The sequence below is a fragment of the Heliangelus exortis genome, chromosome 15, assembly GCF_036169615.1.
Source record: "Heliangelus exortis chromosome 15, bHelExo1.hap1, whole genome shotgun sequence".
NCBI classification, from domain to species: domain Eukaryota; kingdom Metazoa; phylum Chordata; class Aves; order Apodiformes; family Trochilidae; genus Heliangelus; species Heliangelus exortis.
In genome coordinates this window covers 9,784,144-9,806,073 of record NC_092436.1, presented here as the reverse complement: position 1 = coordinate 9,806,073, position 21,930 = coordinate 9,784,144, and the positions used below count along the sequence as shown (strand labels likewise).

General features: G+C 41.2%; 1 protein-coding gene across 1 annotated transcript in view; it reads left to right on the top strand.

The window, feature by feature from the left end:
• The window catches only part of UBTD2 (ubiquitin domain containing 2), a 55,063-nt gene that overhangs the window by 16,657 nt on the left and 16,476 nt on the right, over positions 1-21,930 (top strand). The window contains exon 2 of the mRNA XM_071758423.1: positions 10,454-10,690. Within this exon, the coding sequence (XP_071614524.1) occupies positions 10,454-10,690 (237 nt within the window). The remainder of the gene's footprint in view (positions 1-10,453; positions 10,691-21,930) is intronic.

Here is a 21,930-nt window from a genome sequence, read left to right as displayed (position 1 = left end):
TGAGGGTCCTGGCCAGCTGGCTGTCACCTCATGAGAGTGGAGCTGGCTGCATTGTTTAAAGAAAAATACCAGCTTAATTTTTAAAACTCTGGCAGGATGAAAGATAAGGCTGGCTTTAATTTGTTTAATACTTTTGGTCTTTTTTTTTTTTTTTTTTACCTTGACAAAAACTGTGCTAGTGCTGGAAGTACTCCTGGTGTGTTAAACACAGACCAGATGTACAGCAGATGTCCCTGTCTGTCACTTACCAAACCTGGAGGATTTGTGATGACCTTGAGTATCTGTGGCTGTGTGACAGAGGCTTGTGCTGGCCACCCTCCTCCCATGGCTTGGCCAACATAAAAGCAAAGCCTCGGTTTAAACACAGCTGAGTCAGTCCCTGATTTGTGCCATGCTCAAAGCACACAGAACTTGGCTCTTAGCCTGTGAAAAGCACTTGCAGCACATCCAGTTGTAAATTTTTTACAAGAGGGCTGTCACCCTCCAGTAAGCATCTTTAAATATTTCCATAGCCATTCATGTAGATGGCTGCTATGCCTTGGTCAAAGGCAGAACATTATCAAGGAAGAAGAGGGCTTCTGAGCCAGGACAATGTTTATTTGCAGTTGGGAACACCAGATCTTTCCTTTTATTAAATGCCTGCAAGCAGAGGAGCCTGGGCTGTGCTGCTGGTGTGCAGCAGGAGGGAGGTGCCTGTGTCATGGAAATCCACAGGCATAGAGTTTACCAGCCAGAGGAACAGTTTTATCTGATGTCTTGAGTTTCCCTGTTAACTGACTTGAGATTAAAATACAAAAGCATCTTAGTACTTTAGAAGTAAGGTTTCTGACTTGTATTTTTTCTTTCAATGGGAGACAACACTGGGTTTTGGGGTTTTTAGGTAAACTCTGTGCACCTCTCCACTGCATTCCCACAGCTGTTTCCATCTCTGGGTACTGCACTTACTTTCTCTTCCATGTGAGAGGCTGCACTGATACCAAGCTCTCAGCCACAATTGTGTTTTAACTGAAGCTGTGCCTTGCAGAAGTCAAAGGAAGCATCTACTTTATGCTGCCTATCTCAAATAAAGTATTTTTCATGTTGCTGACAGCTTTCCTTAATAGTTCTTGTTATTTAAATTAAAGTATAGTTGTGTGTGGTGGATGGTGCAGATTAAAGGTCTTGGTGCTTGCATGCAGTGATTTGGGAATGGGTAAATATTTATCCTGTTCTGCATCCAGCTGAAAACGTGCATCTTCCAGATATTTCTGTTTTCCCAGGAGTTTAAATTCTGATGTCAACAGTGCTGGCAGGTAATTGCATTGATAATGTCTGTACCTCAAAGCTCAACCACAGTGTGACCAGAACTTCTCTGTGAGGCTGAAGCCAACTCTGAAGGGCTGATGTAACTACTGCTGGTTTTCCCACTGCCTGCAGAAGCAGAATTTGTGGCTCTGGGATTGTTCTGCTGGGATGCCATTGAAACAGATGAGCATCATCTGGCCTTTATCCTGTCTGCCAGTGTCACTGCTCCATCTGTGGCTGCCCCTTGAGCAAGGCACTAAGGCTTTGAGATGGTAATTGTACAAAGGTGTTTGCTTTTTGAGACATTATGTCAGGAAAAAGAGGTGTTGCATCAGCAGTTTAACTGAGATGATGAAGAAATTTTGCTTGTGTTTCCAGTGGGAAGTTGGGTGGAGAGGCAAGACTCAGGAATAACCACAAAGCTTTTGTGCCATAAGAATAACACGGCCACAGAATTAGCACTAGGAAATATCACTGAGCTTTTGGTGGGAGACAAATGTGAAGAATTGCCTTAGAGAAATATTGTTTGAAATCTTGAGGCAAACAGTAGAGAACTTGACAGTGGCTTTGTTTGAATTATTGCTCAATCTGGCACCAGTTATCCAGAGCATTTGTAACCATTGGGCTTTGCTGTCCTGCTCTCACAGCTCTGGGAGCAGAGGAATTGCTCTCAAAAAGCCTTCACCAACAGACAGGAGACTGAAATTCATCTCTTGCCAGCTGGCTCTTGACTGTGAATTGCACCTCACGTTAGACAAAATGCTATGTTTTTAATTTCTATGAAAGGTGATCTGCATTATCACAGTGTGTCCCAGTGTGAAGATTCTGGGTAGATCCCATGTAATGTTGGGGAGCAGATCTCCAAACTTCGCAGCTTTTCTGCCTTGCTGCAATACTGCCAGATTTTTGGAAATGTGAGGGGTGATGAGTGAAGAGCTGCTGGGAAATATCAGGCTTTCTTGATTTCTTCTGCAGTACTTGTTGAAAATGATGGGGGAAATGGAAAATACAGAGTAATAGCTGGTAATTAGAATAATTTTTTCTTTGTCCAGCACATCCATACAGCCTTATCCTCTCATGTGTTTTATATCTCTCTGTGGAGCCTCTGCATTGACTCAGTGAAGGTTTAGTACCTTTTGTGGGGGGGGAGGCAGGAAAGGATTGTGCTATGCGTGTGACTTGTCTGAAGCTGCCTGTAAGTACCAGCATAACTTGCACTTTTATTGACTACAGTTTCATCTCTGCAATTAACTCCTTTTGCAGGAAGGCATTAGGTAGGAGTTGAGAACTGGAGAAACAGGGAAGGGAATATTCCCTGTCCCTGCTTTGAGCAGTGCTCTGTAACATTGCACAGTGCCAGCACAGGTGAGCAGCCATCTGGGGAGCACAGAGGTGTTTGCCTGGTTGACTCTGAGCTCAGGTTGGGGGGGTACAGGTGATTGATGACCCCCCCCCCCCCCTTTTCCCAGAGGGGCCACATCCATCATTCAGCACCAGTTGTGTCTCAGAGGAGTGCAAGCTCCTGGCTTTGTGTGATGTCTTCCACTGGCTCTTCTTCTTGATAATATCTTCTATTTTTCTTTCCTCTTTCAACCCTTCTCAAGGAGGAGAAAAGGGAATGGGCCCCAGGGTTTGGTTGGTGGTTTTACTTATGTGCACGTTTGTCTTTTCTAGGTTTGTTGCTCTGAAAAGCTTCACACCACAGCTTTAATTCTTGCCTGGCTCAAAATTATCTCTTCTGCCTACACTTTTAATGTTGTGTTATGCATCTGTTTAAATATGTAACTCGAATTTCTGTCAGGAAATATAATTGTTCTTGTGTTCATTTCATCCTTCACGATCTCTCTCCATGAAAAATTTAATACAGTTTCAAGAATTCTGCAATTCAAGCATTTCAGCCTTATGGCTTTCTCAGCCCTACCTGGTCCCCAGGTATGTTGCCCTACTCTGAATGCTCCCAGGACTGTGCCAATTGAAATTTCCTGTAGTTTTCATATGAAATGTTGGTACTTCTTCATTTTATTGTTAGGAAAATTTAATTGTTCAGTGAAATATTTCATTTATATGTCTTTTACCAGTGCCCAGGGATGCTTCCTTTCCAAAATACTGTTAGGCTTTGTGAAAATGTAACCCTCTTAAGAAATCAAAATGCTAAAAACTAGCAATGAACAGATAAGGTTCTACCATTTTCTCATTGTTGTGTAAGTCTGTGCTACTTAATGTAATTTAAATTGTGTATGCCTATGCTACTTAATGTATTTCAAACTGTCTGCTTCTTAGATGTGGTACAATTCCCCCTGCCCCCTCCTCGCTTTCTCTTTCTGCATCTCTCCTTTGTACTGACTTCCTCCAAGCACTATTGTAATTCAGCTGCTGGAAGGATTACACTGGAGAATGATGCAGAGAAAATTATTAGGATGAATCCTATCTAGATATTGATACCAAATTACAAGATACCTTATGAGAAAATTGGAGCAAAATAAATCTAAAATGGGACTGATTTGATCAAGTGAAGTATTATGCACTGTGGGAAGGGAAACCCTCGGGACTATTACCAGAAGCAACTTTAGAGGTAATAAAAGTGTTACTCTGTATTTTATTTGTCTTAGTTAAACAGTTTGTTAGCAACTGATGCTCAGCAGGGAAGTAATTTTGTAAAGAAAATGTTTTTGATTATTAGTTCAATTTGTTTAGTATTTAGTTACCTTCTCCTGACTGTCTTCAAATAGTTTGGTGCTGCTCTTTCTCAAATTGCTACCCCTGGGAGGGTTTTGCTTCCCCTGGTGAAGCTGTGCATGTCTGCAGTACCTGTGCACTGTCTTCTCCTTGCTGGCCTCAGCCTCCTCGGGTCTTGGGCTGTGTTATTTCCTTGATGGCTTTTCATTTCCCCCATGGAGCCTGTCAGTTGTCAAATCCCACCTTTTCCTCTGCTAATAGTTTTTGAAAAATCTGTCTTGTCTTTCCCATTCAGATGCAGTGTCCTGGTGTTTTTTTTCTGTCCTCCCTTTAGTGCTTCTGCTGGGCACTCCTGGTCCTTTCCTCAAAGTTCATTCAAAAATCTTTTTCATCTCTCAACATTCAGCAGCAGTTGTTTGTCTTTTAGATGTTTTCCTGAACAAAACAAGGAAAACCACAATGAAAGTATTAACAGATCTTGTGACAGTGTGATATTAGTGTCACTTGGACATTTTCATGCAATCTTCTAAGGCTCTGTGCTCCACAGGCTGAGGGTCCCTCCATGCCACTCTTCCCTAGTTCTTGGCTTGTTGTGTGGGGTTTTTTTGTGCATTCATACATGTCTGCAGAGATCTGAAAGCACAGAAAAGCCCTGTTTTTGCAGCTCAAATACACAGCTGCTGGTAGATCCATAGACAGCAACAGGTTTGGGTGTCCAGTCCTAAAATGGAGCATGTCCAGTGCAAATATCCCCTCCTGGGAGCTGCACTGCTGGAAGAGGAAGAAATTCACTGTGGAGTGCTTGCACCAAGTTTTATTTCTAGCATTATTTTAAGAAATAGGTGAAAAACACTTGCAATGGAATGGGAGGGAAAAACCTATGTAAGGCTGAGTGACAGCAAAGGAAATGCTTCCCCAAATGCTTTGGTTTTAGCTCAGTTGTTGGAGGTAACTCTGGGCTTTATCAGGGGACCAAATCCTCTGTCCCCTCGTACAGTGTTACCTGGGTACTCAGTAACTGGGAAGGAGGAAAATCTAATTCATGGTTGAAACAGAGGTCTACCCATCCTTCTCCAGAGTCTGTAAGCTGCCTGATGTCTCACTCAGCTCTTGCACTTGTGTTATTTGATTTGACAGTAAGCCCTTTGGGACAGAAATATTATCCAATTTGATTATAGAGTGCTACATTTCATGGGTGCATAAACTAGGAATTAGGAATGTTTTAGCTGGATATTGGCTTTCAGTATGAGACTTCTGTTCCCAGCTGCTCCTTCTCAGCTGGTCTGCTTTAGAGAAGGCAGGAGTGCTGCGATCCACAGTGAGAGTGACAACAAACACAGCAGCTGTTAAAAAAAACCCCAAGTTCTACATAGACAGTTTTTGTCATTCTGTTAAGAAACTGATTTCAGTGTCTGAATTTATCTGCATGAACTCACTCAAAAGAAGTGTAGGGAACCTCACTGATTCTGTTGCTTGGAAGAGATGCCGTAGGGAAGGAAAACAAAACTTCATTACTGGACTAATAAAATAGCCTATAAGAAGTGAAGAAATAGGTCTTTGCTTCTGAAAAATAAGACTGTAGTTTGCCAGAAGCTAAGGTTAGTGGATCAGACAAGTAGTAGCTACTTTCAGGTAGAGGTGCAGAGGAAAAACACATCATGTGTTACTGCCTCCTACTGATGGGACAGAACCAACCAACTGCTTGTCTGCCACTGCTTTTAGGTCACTTTGAGTTATTAAGCAGTCTCCTAAGGGACACTTGACTGAGGAGGGGGCTTGAGCAGTGCTTGGGTTGTGCATGTGTAGGGAGGCATGAATGGCAGAGGTGCTGAATGGGTGGGTGCTCTGTTCAGACAAGAGCCTCTCCCTTGCCTGCTGCTCCAGCTCTCTGCACATCACTGCAATGTCCTTGCCCTGGATCCCAGGGTGCCTAACTAGATAGTTTTGGGTTTCCTATGCATGCTGAGCCCTAGGAAGTTTGTTATGTAGCTGGTAATTATCAGGACTTAGTACCTTCTTACATACAGCTTCTGCTGCAATTAACCTGAATGGACCTTAGCAAGTCCTACAAATGATGTTTGCAGTTTGTGCCCTGCTTCCCTTGCAAGCAGTAGGTGCATTTCAGACTACAGGGAACAGAAGCAGCACAGGAGGCATCTTTAAGGCAACGCTGGCTAGAATAAGACCAAGAGCCAGGAAAATAAAGAGCATCTGTAGTCCCTTTGCAGTAATGCCTCTGAGCAACCCAGAAAAATCCTTTGTAAGGCCACACAGTGGCCTGGGTGGTTGCTCCTTACTGAAAAAGGCCACTCTGAAGCAGAGTCTTGCAGGTTGTCAGCAACTTCAAACCTCTCTGAGATGCACAGCATCATCTGCATATCTGTGAGTAGGAGCAAGAGCAGCCTAAATTATTCTGTGCTGATGTGCTGATCTTTTTCTTGTTGAAAAATAGACTGTGAATGATCTTACTTCCTTCTAAAGACATCTCTTGCCAAAGGTATCAACCACTGGCATCTACTGAGATGGGCAACTTTCAGTATTGCCTTAGAGCATGCCTTTCTGGCATTTATAAAAGTATTAATGAGTAACTTCTTATGTTGAAGTGATGCAAGATGAAAAATTAATGTGGATGTTACTTTTTCTTCCAGATCTTGCAAGCTGGTTCTGCCTCTGTGCTTGATCTTAAATGAAGTCAACATTTTATTTTGAGCTCTAGTTTCCTTCCAAAGTGAGGAATATAAAACTGACACTGTAAACACTTGACAAAGTGTTTCAGATTGTTGATGTTTGTTTCATTGCTTATTCTGATTAATCTTTATCAGCCTTATTACAGAAAAGGGAGAGTCCTTTAATGTGGACCAAAACTTTAATTGTAGAAATTCATGTAGTGACATTTCTCTTTAGTGCCTAAAACATGAAGGGAAAAGTGAAAGATTTGGGCCCTTATACACATTGGGGTTTTTTTATGTGTTAAGTTTCTTGTATCCCTTCTCCATCTTTCCTCACAGCTGGAGAGAGATGAATATTTCTTCAGGGGATGCATAAAACTTTTATGGGATTCTTGAAGCACTTCTAATAAGTAGTAAACACACTAAAGACCTTTTCTAAATAGTGGCTTATGTGGCCAAGTTTTGTTTAAAGGCTTAGTTCTGGGATGGATGGCTTGTTAGAGTGGCTTTGGCTTTAGAGGCACTTGCAGTCACTTTATTCTGCCATACTTCTTTCTGACTTGAAAGAGACTTTATCTCTGGGTTTTATCATCACTGCTGTCTCTGTAGGAAGGATTCTATCTCGCAAGAGAATTTATTTGAGACTGTGAGGAGCTCTGCCTCTTCAGGCACTTCCCTGCTATTCTTGTCTAGTGGAGAGCAATACATTCAGATGCTGTCTTGGAGAAAGGGGGAAGCAAGGGAGAGGAAGAGCCTTTTGCAGATGCTGCAGTGGTGCTGGGTGCAGGCAGGGTGCAGGGGATGCTGCTGTGCTCAGGGACTGCAGGCAGTGCCTTTAACCTGCTTTCATAATTAATGTTTGGGGAGAAGGAGAGAGCCCTGTGGGATAAATTAGCATTCATTGGATGTACATAGGAACAGATGTTGCTGAAGTAGAATGGAAGGAAAGATGCCCACTGACCCAAATTTCTGAACAGTGTCCTGAAATTGTCATGCTCTGACTGCTGAGCCTTAATAGCCAAGAAGTTCCTTCTTTAAGTATTTTACCCTGTATGTTTTTACAATTTCTCAATATGTTGTTTAATGCATGCAGTCCAGCTTGTCTGGGGCTGCCTCCTTCATTGTTCCAGGCTGGATCAGCATCGACTCCCAGCTTGCCTCTGCTCAGCTGAGACTTGGACTGGGAATGCTTGGGCTTTGCCAGGAAACTTGGTGTTTTGTAAACACTTGGGTTTGCTGCTCAGAAATCTGTTAAATGGTCAGCACTTCTTTGAAAGGCAAATGGGAGCAATCTCATGGAAGCAATCCCATGGAAACAAAAAGCAATAAATGTTTGTGGTCACTTGAAAGGATTCAGAAGTTTATTACTGTTAGTTTCTGCATGGGATAGAGAGTAACAGCTGGAGACATGGCATGTGTGCCATGCAATTGTCATTTGCTGCTTTGTTTCCATGTGAATATAGCCTCTACTATATATATATGTATATATAATTATTTTTTTTGCAATCTGCGGAAGTGTCATGCATCCTCATAGTTGGTAATGCGACCTTGCCAGCAGGAGATCTCTTAAATATCCCAGTTTCAACTACTTAAATCTTAGCTTCTCAAGTGGGAATGTCATTTTGAGTTAGGAAGTAGGTGGCTCTTGGGTAATATCGTGTCAGATTGTACAAGGGCATGAGGTATAACCTTGTGTGTGTGTGTGTTGGTGTCTGTAAAGCCTGTGTGGGGGTGTTACACCTGCTGCAACACCAGGAGCTGTGTGGCAGCCCTGAGACTGGATGCTCACAGCTGAGTGCATCTGTGGCAGAAAAAAAAGAAAAAAAACCACAGGGAAAAAGGGAATTTTAAAATTAAGTACTAGTTTTGCAAAATGTTACAGCTTACCTGAATTGAGTATTTTTAATTGTTGACACTTAGTCTTGCCAGTCATTTCCTTCACCACCACCCCCCCAACACTCTTCACTGTAAATATGGTTTGTAGTTAGGTGAAGAGATGCAGTGTAAGTTTAGGTTAAGAACTATGAAGTATGTTTAGACATTGCACTATTCTTCCATGGAAAACTGAATGCTGGAGTAAGATTGAGGAGAAATAGAAGTTTTGGGTTGAGTTGTGGTTTTTTTTTTTATTTGGTTGGGGGTTTTTTGTTTTTGGTTTTTTTTTTTTTTTTTGGTGTGTGTCAGCTGTTCTTAACTTTCGACCAGAAAAATAAGAGAATCTAGAGAAAGGAAAGGTTTCTTATTATTTCTATTCTTCTTATCTCTAAGGATGGACCTGAGATACAGAATGTTTGTGTTTGTCCTGGTGCTCTCCCATCCTCCCAGACTGTCCTTGGGCACCTGATATCAGCATTTTTGCTCTGCAGGCTTTGATAGCCCAGCAGTTGTGGTGTCATTCTCATGAGTGATATTTCAGCCTTGGTAACTGGGATGTGGGATGACAGCCTGCATCTCTCCATGCTGCCCTGGCCTGATGACAGCTGGGTTTTCTCTGCTCTCCTGGGACACCAAGGGCTCTTCATGGAGACCATAGAAGCAGGATGTCTCTCCAGCATCAGATGTGGTGGGATCCTTAAGTGACTTTGGGCCTGTGTAGGTTCCCTGTCTTCCATCAGTGTTTGGTCTTCATCACTAACTTTCTAGGAGCTGTTCCATGGAGGGGCTGCTTGTCTTCAGCTGCAAAAAGGCTTAAATTTAGTTAACTGTTAAAGGTCACTTCATTTCCTCTGAGACATTTGCACTGTGTATTCAAGGCTTTGTGATATTGAGGACTGATTTTGTGGTTTGTTGCTTCTCTCTCCCCTGAACTGTCCTTGCAGAGTCCTGTTGAGCTTCTTGAGCTCCTTGAAGCCTGAAGGGGGCTGGAGAAAATGAGGCTTTAACTCTTATAGGGAGAAATTCTTCCTAGTGTGCTTGGAAGTTTGCTTCCTTTTTTCTTTTCAACATAAGTTGAAATAACTCCTTACTCAGACAAATGGAAGAGAAGGGTTTAATACAGTCCTAGCAATGCTGTAACTTAAAGTTATTTAAATCCACAGGCATTATACCTATAACTGGCTGTTTACACAAAAATAGCTGTAGTTAAAATGAAGCAAGTGTTTTCATGTTTATTGTAAATGAAGTAACCACTTTTTAAAGCTTGATGGATTCTAGAATAATTCTTTAGGCATTTCTGTGAATGACAGTTCTAGCCCTTGCATCTTATTTGCATTTCTGCATACACTTACTCTGAATTAAAACTGATTAAAAGGAGATGATGTAAAAAAAAAAATAAAATCCCTTGCCTCTTAAAACTCTTGTATTAGCAGAATATCGTGTTGGTTGAGCAGAGAGCACTGCTAGCAGCATAGAGCAGAGATCCTGATGTCCTGGTGCAGTGTGGTCTCCCTCTAGTCTAGTTTTGGGAGGAAGTGGGTGTCTCACTGTACCACTGCTACATCCTTGAGAAAATTTGGAAGGTGGCTGGGTGGGGTGTGAGTCTGCCAGCCAGGCACAGGCAGGAGGATGCAGATTTACTGGGGAACTTCAGATGAAGTTGTGGGGTGCTAAAGGTTGCAGGTGAAATCAGTAAGCAGGGGACAGCTCCTCAGATTTTTTCAGATGTAAAACCAACTTGGAACCCAGGGGAAGTGAGTTAATGTCTCAGAGGAGATTTAAAAAAAAACAAAAAAAAAAAAAAAACAAAACCAACCCAAACATTAGGATTGCTTAAAAGGAAACTTTATCTCTGCAGATCCTAAGCAAGGTAGCCAAAGGGCACTTAAGTAATTTGTGCTGTATCTTTTTTTATTTTTTTAATTAACTTTCCTCTTTCACCTTCACAGTTGCTCTTGGTCGTAATCAGCCCTTGAAAAAAGAGAAACCAAAATGGAAGAGTGACTACCCCATGACAGATGGACAACTGCGCAGCAAGAGAGATGAATTTTGGGACACAGCTCCAGCTTTTGAAGGCCGTAAGGAGATCTGGGATGCCCTCAAGGCTGCTGCACATGCTTTTGAGAGCAATGATCATGAACTGGCACAAGCAATCATTGATGGTGCAAACATAACACTACCACATGGTAGGTTCATCTAAGATGGATGTAGCAGTAGGTTAAGGCAATTTTTTTTTTTTAACCTGAAAATCGCTTGAGACATGAATGAAATAGTTTTTAATATTTATATTTCAGTATGCTCCATGTCTTCCTGCTTGGTATTTCAAAGCAAAATGACATTAGTGTGTAAAAGGGACCAAGAAAAGCTCCTTTTTATCATTCCCTGAATTTGAATGCATGACCAGGTACCATGGTGTAATACACAATTCAAGTCTGATCTCTTTAGTAAAAGTCACACTTGTGACTTTATCATCTCTTAAAACACCTGCATGCTTGAAGGTAGTTTTCTCAATTTTTTTTCCAGCCTCTCTTCATAAGGGAGTAGATTTTTTTCCTTTCCTAATCCTATGAGTTTCTGTGGCACTTGAATAATTTGTTTGTTTTTTAAATTTCTTTTCTGAAGAGTATGAAGAACTTTCCCCAAAACTTGGTGCTTGGCAATCGTCTGTAAGATCTTGTACAAAGTAAACTGTAAGCACTTGTTTCAGGTCCTTTCCCTTTCTCTCTGTTGTTCTGAATTCTGATTTATTTTCAAATTCTACTCTCTTTTACTCTATCCTCTGAAATGAATCACTGCCCTTGTTTTCCAAACAGAAATACAGTTCTAGTTCTGCATTTAAAAGCAAAACAAAACTGAACTGATTTGTAGCTTCACTAGCCTGAAAGAATCAGGGTGAAATAAAAACAAAACAAAACCAAACCCCACAATCAGAACAACCCACACAAAAAAAGTCCCCACCACCAATGCATAACCAAACCCAGTAAACTGAAGCAGGTCTGTGTTCTGGCTGGGCTCTGCTTGGTATCATCCCATCCAGAAAGGATGTGAAGGAGATTGAAAGAAATAATGAACTTCCAGGCACTTGGAGCTCAATGCTGTGTAAAATACATTTATAACTATGTTGAGTAGGGTCTCCCAGGAAGAGAAAAAGGATGATGTGGAAAGTTGTGTACCTTTCTTTCCAGGGGAACCAGTCTTCATTCATAGACTATTGAAGTAGTTTAAATTTGTTTAAATTTTTTGTTTGTTAATTTGGTGATGTTTAGGACCTCAGTTTCCTTCAGAAGTCAGGGTTGATCATGTATTTAGTTTGGAAGGGGTGGACTTGGGGATCCATCTGCCTGTTCCCCTACTAAAGTGTGAAACATTATTAGTTGTTGGAGCCTGGCATTTTCCTTTCCCCTTTCCTTTCCAGCAGTGTTGCTGAGGGGTGGAAATGTCCAGTGCTGCAACACGACCTGGCTTTTCCATAATTCATGGGTGATCTTTTGTGGTCCTCCAGATCATTGTTTGTTTTCCAGGAGGCTGTTGTTTTGCTAGCTTGAATGATAGCCAGGGAGTTTTTGTCAAAGGTGGTTATGTCTACAGAAATTACTTCTGTAGTTTTAAATTTGTCCATTATTTTCAGAACCTGACAGTGCCAAGGAGATCTTTGATCTTTTCACTGACAGACCTGTTAGAAGTCTGTATGCATTGTAGGCTCAGTCTATTGGAGAGAAAAATAATTCCCCTACTTTAAGATAGTGTGGTTACTGAAAGATAGAGAAAGGAGTCAGGTTGTCTAGCATGGAATTGATAAGAGAAAGCTTCTTTCTTCCTGTACTTGTCATACCATGTATTTTTTTCAGCCTAGTTCATAAAAACTGGTGAGCACTTGGAAATCCTAAATTTCCTATCAGGTATCTTGATTTTATATATCAATAATATACTTTAAATAGTGTATTTGTTCTGTGTCCAGAAAACAACAAAATATTCTTCTAAATCAGTCATGTTGCTGTATTTTTGTCCTTCTAAAACATCTACATTTCTGAAAAATCCCAGAGGCAGATGGATGTTTAGGGAGCTTGTGAGCTGGAGAGAATTGGGTGGATAAGAGTGTTTCAGCAAAAATGATAAACATTAGTGGTAATTCTAAGCTTCCACATAAATGGAAATACTTAATATTTCAGAGATTGAGTATCTGCAGACCTAAGGTAGTCACTGCATTGTTTTGCTTAGTTGCTAAAATAAAAATAGTAGAGGTCAGGAGAGCTCAGAGTTATATATAGGGCAGGTTTAACAAAATATAGATTACCTTTCACTATGGACTCTTGCTGCTTTTGTGAGTTGCTCTCCAGATCAGACTTCAGCTTGGCCAGAAGATTTGTCTCTTTGTGTGTGACTGCACACCCTGCATTGAGGGTCTGTGGCTGCTTTTAGTGTGTGAAAATTTGATCATGCTGTTGCAGGGAGAGGGAAATTATTTGTACAGTGTGGTTATGGAATTTGATGAGACCCTGGTAATGAACTGTTTTGACAGCATGAGATTATGTATTCAGTTTAAATGCTGCACAAGTGTACATATGAACAGTACTTCCAGGGGAAATGTCAAATTTACAGCATCAAGTCATGCACAGAGCTGTTTGACATGTTAGGTTTCTGCTTCCTCTCATTAGAGTGGCATTAACAACTTGTAATTGCAGAGAAGGATTTTATTCAAGTGGGAAAGTTTAATTCTGCCTGGAAAAATGTGTTTTTAGGTTCAGAGATGGAGTTGCTTGTGTGCTCCTCACTTACAAGAAGATGGATGATGTATAGTTTCGATGCTCCCAGATTTTTAAAATAGCATTTCTTAGTTTCTTGAACTGCTTCTGAAGCTTATTCTGAGTTTAGGAATTAAAGTCCCAGCAGTTTCTGGAATAGAAACTGAAATGAGGTAGATAACACATTTCTTTTTGGGCACTGAGGAATGTAGCATGGAAGCTCTGCCCTGGAAATTAGCCCATTTAACATCATTGAATGTAATACTTAAGGGGGAAGAACTATGTAGGCTCCTAAATTTGGCTTTTCTGTGGGCAGTTTGGGGTCCTGCCTACTACTGGCAGACTGTAGTCTGCTTTCTAAGGCCCATGTTGAGTATATTCAGAATATTTCAGAAATAAGTCGGGACGATCAGAAGCTCCATTGCTCAAGTCAGCCCTGGCCTGAGGCCAGATTCCAAATGCAGAGAATATTTGGAATACTTTACCAGTCTATCTCTAGCTTAGTAGTGATTTTTTTTTGTACCCACAAAATTGCATTACTTGATTTTTATCCAGCTTTCCACTGGTGACACTTGTCTTGTGCATCAGCTGCTTGCATAGAATTCTTTGCAATGTGACCTTTCCCCTACAGAGAAATCTACTTCTTTTAGAAATTGAAGTATTCCTTAGTCATCAAGCATTGTTAGTGTTGTGTGAATAGATTATGAATAAAAGCCTTCCATTTATGGACTCAGTAATGTCTGTTATCAGCAAACCAAGCTTATCTCCAAGCAGGTAGAGCAAACAAACTACCCTTGTTCTGAGTGGCACAAAAAACCTCCATGTTTCTGTTTAAATTCTGCAGAAAGTGAGTTTTTGTAAAAAGAAGGGAAAATATCAGTTATGAACTGGGGCTGCTGCTTATGCATTAACTCCCCAGTGCTGTGCTTGGCTACTTAAATGACTTTTTACATTTACCACTGGAGTGCTCTGTCCTCCCACCCTGCCCTGCATGGGAACCTGGAGCATGGCAGGGAACCTGGGTCACCTCTCAAATTCATCTTTTGTACCTTTTTTATTGTCTGTAGCTGTTTACCTGGCCAGGCAGCAAACACACAGACTTTGACAAATTTAGGAGGAGATTTAACATGCTTGCAGAGCCCCCCAAAATAAAACCTAAATGCCCACATGTAATTTTGTCTTCTGGTCCATCAGAAACCCTGATGGAGACTGCTAAGGAGAGCTGGATTGCCTCCTTGGAGTTGGGTTTTGTTTCTTCCAGTGGGAGGAAAAGGGAAAATTTGCTGCTCAAGCTGTGCATGAAAACCCTCGATTTCCCCAGGGAAAGCAAATAGTCAGGAAGGTGACATGTAGAAATCAAGCAATTTTTTTTTCCTAAGTAAATAATTCGATAATGTAGCTGTGGCATTTTTATATGTGAAAACTTGTTTGTGTTGGGGGGTCGTCAGGCAAGGATGGAATATTCTTCCTTTGATTTCTTAGCTTACCAGACAATCTTGATTCCAAAGTAAAACTGCCTTGCTAACATCAACTAAGATAAATGTCTTTAATTTTCTTGAAAAAAATGTAATTTTTCTAATCTTTTTCCTCTCCTGAAGGAATAGGTCTTCTGCAACATGATGCAATACTATGAGACTATGGCATTTCCTCTAATTTATTTTCTGTGTGCACAACCAAGGCTTAAAAAAACCCAAACTCATATATTTCTATGTTACTGTCCCTGTGTGGTAAGTGTGTTGTGTAAGTGTTCAAGCCATGTATTACTTACAAAATTAAACCCTGTGAGAAGTGGAGGAGTGGGAAGAAGGAGCTGAGGACTGACATAGGTTTGCAGATACAAATTCTGGCCTAGCTGATGGTGCAAAAATAAAATTGCTTTTTTATTCCAGAAACCTATGGGAAAGTGAGGGGAAAAAAAAATCCCAGCTCTTCTAAAAATGCTTGCAGCCAGATATCTCACTTGTCTACCTGGTGTGAAGAAACCTCTAACCAATATAATTTTTCTAATGGATGTCTTTTGCTGTCTTCTGTGGTTAAAAATAGCATGTAAGAAGTATTAAATAAATAAATAAGCTGTGGGATGGGCTTAGCACTTATCTATCTTGGGTGCCTCTGTAGGATGCATTTAAAAATAGAAATAACATTATTGCCAATTTATACTTTTTTTTTCCCCTGATGTCTTAAAGTAGCACATCCTGTATTTTATTAATTAGTCCATTAAAATTTAATGTACACTTTTACATACTTCTCAACTACCAAAAAGGAGATGCTGGAGTGTGTAGCATTTTATTAGGGTCTGCACCAAATACATTGGGCTGAACATTTTGTGAAAGTAGTTCCTGTTAATTGGAATCTGTCTGGGTTTAGGTGGACTTTTTAAATTTGGGGATGGACACTTAATCCACTGTAGCATAGTTACCAGTGTATTGGATTTAACTCCTTTAATACTATTTGAACTATAAAAAGGCCTCTGTTAAGCCCAGTGGCTTTGCTCAGGAGCAGTCAGCTTCTTCTGTACCTTAAAATACAGCTCCTGTAGCTCACAGTGAGCTTTTGCCATCAGCTGTCCCAGTGCTGGCTCTTTGTGTGCAAGCAGAACTGTCACATTTACTGTGTGTAACACTTGAGATCATAAAAGTGGAGATGTGAGTATTTAACTTAAATGCTAGGAAAAGTAGGTGAATTTACTGAAATCTTCTTCCTGTGAATAGAGCATTTTCTTCCCCTTTGGGTGAAATATTTAAGGAAAAAAACCTCACAAAAAACCCCCAAAAACCAAAACAAAACAAAAAGCCAGAGCCAACAGCAGTGGTGTGGAGGAAAACATGCTTCACCTCCACTTTTTACCCCACCCCAGTCCAAACACAAATTTCGATATCCAGCAAAACTTTGTGTGATATTTGCTGCCTTTGGGACTGATGGCTCCTGGCACTAAAGAGCAGATTTATGGCTCTGCCCTGCAGCCCTGCCTCCCTTCTGTGTGCTTTGAGGTTTAGGAGCCCATTGCTGTCTGGAAGGACGTGTTACATCACTTCTACTTACCCAGCACTGGGTGAGTGCTTATTACTTGTGCTTAAGAAAGTTAAACTCTGCTAGGCTGAAAGCTCCATTTTTGTTTGTAAATGAAGGATTTCATGCTGTTGCTCAGGACCTTAGGAGTGTAAGATAGGGCAGTAGCTAAAGCTGATGGAAGGGCCTGATTTGAGGTAAGCAGGACAGCACAGAGCATTTGGCAAGATGTCAGTGTTGCTTTTAGCTTTGATTGCATTCATTGTGCAAGAAGTCCAGAGGAGGTTTTTATACTGCTTAGGTAAATCACTGGGAGTGTTGGAAGATTTCTGCTTCTTTCTGCAGCTGATATTTCTCCTTCTCTTCTTAGTCTCAAAGTAAATCAGAAAAATGATTGATGCTTTTTTGGAAACGAATCCCTGCCTGTCCTCAGGAGCACTGGGCAGGCAGATGGGTTTTTGATGGTGGCCATCAGTGTGCTTTACTGCTGTCTAGCACTGATAAACTGTTCATATGTTATCTTTAGTAGGATGGTGTTTTATTCACTTCCTTCTGTGGATGGTATTACCAGGCTTTCTTCCTTACTGAGATTATTTTCATGTATGGGGAAGTCTTGGGCTAACAGGTTTTGCCTTCCTTTAACTTCTTTTCTGCAGGAGCTTTATGAAAAGTTTACCCAGCAAGATCCTGCTGGTGTAAGTACAGGATTTACCTTCAGCAGTTGTCCCCAGTGTTTGAGACTGGATGGACAGTAGAGGCAAACCCTGAGAACATTCCATTATTTTTGTCCTTGCAAGGCTGAGGAATACAATAATGATGGGAAAGCTGAGCAGTAAATGCTATCAGTGTAAGTTGGTCACCCCATCCAGCCTCATCCTTGCTTATAAGGAGAGTGTAGAGGGTACAGACCCTTTGCACAGCAAAACCACTGTGCAACCGTTGAGGTTGGTATGACCTGGAATAAGGGAAGGGAGGAGTGATCATGGTAGCTTATTTTTGTAGAAAACTAAGGATAAAAATAGCATTCAATGCTTTCATTGAAAAGGAACCAGACAATCCTCTGTCCTGAAGAGACTTAGCACCCAAGTACCAGCAGTTCTTTTAAGGCTGTATAACCTTGAGTGAGTGTGCTGCTTAATTTAATAAAAGGCCTTATGTATAACAGGCATATAAATACATTTGTATTAAAGCCAGATCCTATATCAGAGGAGGGTTTCTTTATATCCTTCAGGAATGAAGTCAGACTTGGAAAAAATAAGTCAAGTTGAAGCATGGTCTCTAATTCAAACGTTAATTTTATTCTGTTGTGGACTTTGTGCGTCACCTTTTAGAAAATGTATCTGCTGCAGTGTTTTTACCTGTTAAATGGGAATATGTGCCAAAGCCTGCTCATTTGTTAATGTTAAGGCTCCTCATGTCACAGGCCTGGTCTTTATTCATGTCCAAGAAGTGCTGCATGTGAATGCCAGTGATGGGATGCTACCATAAATGAGCTTTCTGCTAGGGTTCCTCTGTATCCATACCATTCCCTGATTTTTTCAGGTTCCCAAAACAGTAATTGCTAAAAGAGAGCTGCCAGATGTTGATGGGAACTGGAGCAGTGAATGGTCAACAGGCTCTCAGGAGTTAGTCTTGAAGTTTGTACAATAATCTGGAAACAACTGCAACAGGATTATATAGTAGATGCTTAACACTGACCATTTAATGTATGTCTCCCTTAAAATAAATAGGACCAGAAGTGAAACTCTTAATTTTTTGCAGGGCTTTTTCTTTAATGGCTGTATTGGACTGAACTGTTGTATTGATGAACCCATCCAGTAAATTTGACCGTGGCATCTTTGGTGTTTAAATTGAATCTGTTTCTGTAAACTGCTGCCTGTTAAGCTACAAGATCAGTGTGTTTTTTCAGCCACCTTTACCTTCAATCTGCTGCATCCATTTCTGTAGAATTGCTTTCTCAGTAGCTCATTTGTTTACAGACATTTAATTGTCATTGACAGGACACATTTTCTGTAATGTATTACATTGCCTACACGTGAAATGTTGTTGAACAAAGTGTTTTGCTACGTGGATGCAGAAGGCACTGTCAGGTTTTCCTAATATCTCTGAAACGATAGTGAATGGTATTTTGGTGGCTGTGGCTGTCTAATTTTAGATTTCAGCAGTTGTAAAAGCTTTGGGAAGTCTATCAAAGCGTATCTGTCAATATTATCAGCAGAACTGGGTTTAGCATTCAGGCTGTAAAAGTAACGGAAACTCAAATCTTTCTGCAGTGAATCTCAATGTTTACATCTGAGGCTACTAGGTTTTTGGGGGTTTGTTTTGTTTTTTTCATACTAACATCTCAGCAGAAAACAGTTCTTAGTTTGAGGGTAGGTTTTTCTGGGTTTTGTTTGTTTGTTTGTTTGTTTGTTTTTACTTCAGTTAGAAAGATACCAAAGGGAAGGGATTAAAAACCAATAATTCCTTATCTTGCAAGGCTGGCAGCTGCCAGCACTGAGGACACGAGTGTGCATTAGAAGTTTGTATTCTGGTTTTTGTTATATAGCTCAGTGTCTACTTGTAAAAGTTGCTGATGCCATGTTCCCTCCCTAGGTTTATCTTTGCTAAAATGATCAGTGAATACATTGAGTCTGGCTCATGCCAGACTGCACCCAGAGTGTTTTAAGTTCTTCCTGCCTCTAGGTGAGCACAGCACTGGTAGAGGTACTGGAAAAGAGTTGCCTGAAGAAATGAAAGCTGTGGTCCCAGTTTTGGTGGTGTCTCGAGTTTTGGCCACTTAAGTTAATGTAGTCTGATCATTGCATTACTCTGAATCAGGGACATGGCACAAAGATGTGACAAGTGTGAAAAGAAACACTTCCATCCAGCTGCTGGATGGGCTCCTGCAAAGCAGTGGAGGAAACCAATTCATCTCTTTTTTTGTGGAGCATCTTTGTGTATACTTCTTCTGCCATCCCTGTTCTCAAAGTGCCTCCTGCTGATGAGAAATCTCAATGTTCTGGCTGTTCCAGTTCTGCTCAGGCACAGCTACAGGTTTTTCATTAGAAGACTTAATCTAAATGAAGTTCTAGATGTTCAACCCATGGCCTCCAGGCTCTGTGCCTGCTGAACTAACTTGCTGGGGGCTGCAGGGAGGTGGCTGTCAGGGTGGCAGCTTTTCTTCCTCTACCATGTCTTCCCAGTTCTTCTCAGCATTTTCTCTGTCCATCATTGAGCCAACACACCTAGTTTAAGATGCCTTATTGCTCCTGGATATGCCTTTTTCCAGGGAAGCATCAGTGCTAGGGAAGGACAGCCACACATGCAGTGAATGCTACACTGAAATAAAGAAAGGTCCCTTTGCTCTGTACTTGTCCCACTTGAAGACTGGCCAGATACTTGGGTCTAGCAAGTTGTTTAGTAAAATGAATTGTTTGATTTTTCTTTTTGATCCCTGTGAAATTTAAAAAGGCAGAAGTCAGTTGTTACACCGATTACTTAATCTCTACTTAATCTTTCCATGTATTTTGGAAAAGGAATTGAGGACTGAAAATGTAGATGCAAATGGCAAGGCATTTAAATCTTTCCTAATGCCTGGTTTCACATTCTCTTTTACTGCTTTCTGTTGTCATTTGGCTTAACAGTGCTGTCAAGTCCATAAGGCCTCATCATGTGACTGTATGGTTGGCAGCTTTAGCTGCATTTTTCCTTTAAACTGGGACTTCAAGGAGGAGATACTCAATTTATACATGAGTGAGAAAACAGCTTTTCCCAGCTGCAAGTACAGCACATTATTTCAGTTCCTGGATGCTTAAAGCAATCTGTTTCTTTACCTTCACACTGAAAACCACCAAGTTTGCAGCATTAATTTACAAACTCTAGTGCAGTAGAACCACCTTCTTTCATAGTAACTACTTCAGAAGTGGGAATTGAAAGCTTTAGAGAAACCTTTTGATTTTATTTTTGTGCTAAAGTGGAGCTTAGGCTCTTGAGTACTGTCCCCATATCCCTTTTGAAAGCCATTTAGGAGAGAGGGGCAGGGAGTTAATGTGACCAACACCGTCCTGCATTGACCTGGAGTCTCACAAATAGTTGGTTTTGCTCTTCAGTGGTGTTTTCTCCCATCTTTGCTCCAGTTTTTACTCTGAAAAGATCCATGGAAGCAGTGTTACTGTGAAGGTGCCTATAAAGCACAAAATAAACCAAGAAAGAGAAACCCTTGTTTTTATGTGAAGTGGCATAAAAGGTTGCTTTTCTATGTAGCAAAACTAGATGTTTCTGGCTGCTTCCATTGCTGTAGTTCTTTGGGGGGTTTTTTTGGTGGTTTGTTTTTTTTTTTGTTTGTTTGTTTTGTTTTTTTGTTTTTGGTTTTTTTGTTAAGTTAGAGAAGGGATGCAAGGGGCAGGAGGGCAATCCTGTACAGCAGGATGGGGCTGCTGGTTTGCCAAGTCCCCTTCTTTCGAGCTGTTGACACTTTGGAGGAGAGAGTGTGTCCTAAAAGGGGAAATACTGAGAACTAATGACTTTGGTGGGGTGTCTGGGCATTTATTTCAGGTATGGGAGGCAGCATAGAAGAAAGCCCAATGTGTATTCTTATTTTGAGAGAATTGTGGTAGAGTTGGCTTGCCATTATGACTGGAGCTGTGGACCTGTTGCCTGGTTCCCTTTACACAACCTCCTTGTTCCCCCTGCACATCTCTGGGGCCTCAGGATGCTGAGCAGGGTCAGTGTACATCTTTGGGTGTTAAATGTCCATTACCACAATGTTAGGTTTGACCTTCCTCAGTTCCCCCATCCAGTTTCTAAGACAGCTCCAAGCACCTATAGCAGGGTGATTCAGTGGGTATTGTAACAGCAGGAAAGAGTGGGAGCTGGGCAGCTGCTGGGGTGGTTTTGCTGCTCTGAAAAACATCCCTGCATCCACAGCCTCACAGCCTCAGAAGTGGTGGGAGGGGATCATTTATGAAGGGGCTTTTGGACCAGTGACTTGCACTCGTTTTAGAAAGAGAAGGATGTAAGCCAGCAATGGTTTTAAAATGCAGCACACTGCAGAGAAGCCCTCATCAGCCACAAAACAGATTCTTAACAGCACCATTAAATGGGTTATTCATTTCCATCCCCTGGTTTCTGAAGAGTGCTGGGGTGTAGCCCCTGCATCCTCAGAGGGCTGTGTTCCACTGGGATGTGGTTAGAAGTGAGACAGAGATGCTTGGAGTATCATCCATCACTAGGCCATCACCATGCAGTTTGTGGCTGAATTAAAACCCATGTTTTGTATGGTGTTTTTAATTAGAGAAATTCTTGTTGTAAAAGTGGGCTGTTGGAGAGATCCCCTTTCTGGAATTTAGAGAAATGCCAGTGACTTCCTTTGGTGTCACGGCACGGTGAATGCCACGTGAGAAGGAGGTGTCTGCAGTCCCTGCCATGTGGTGCTCCACAGTGTTGGTGTTTTTCCTGTTCTCAAGGAAGCAAATCACAGCTAAGCTAAAGTTTGGCCAATATTCATGTCCTCTCTGCATTGCAACTGCTGTGCATAGTGTGTGGTGAAAAGCTGAGCACCAAGATTTGTGAGCAGAGAATGAGGGGAAATTAACAATAGTTGTTTAGTCAGGCAATTAAAGAGAAGAGTTGGACTTGGTTTAACATATCACTACTGGAGGTGCTCTTAATCTAATGTGCACCTCTTTCTGTTT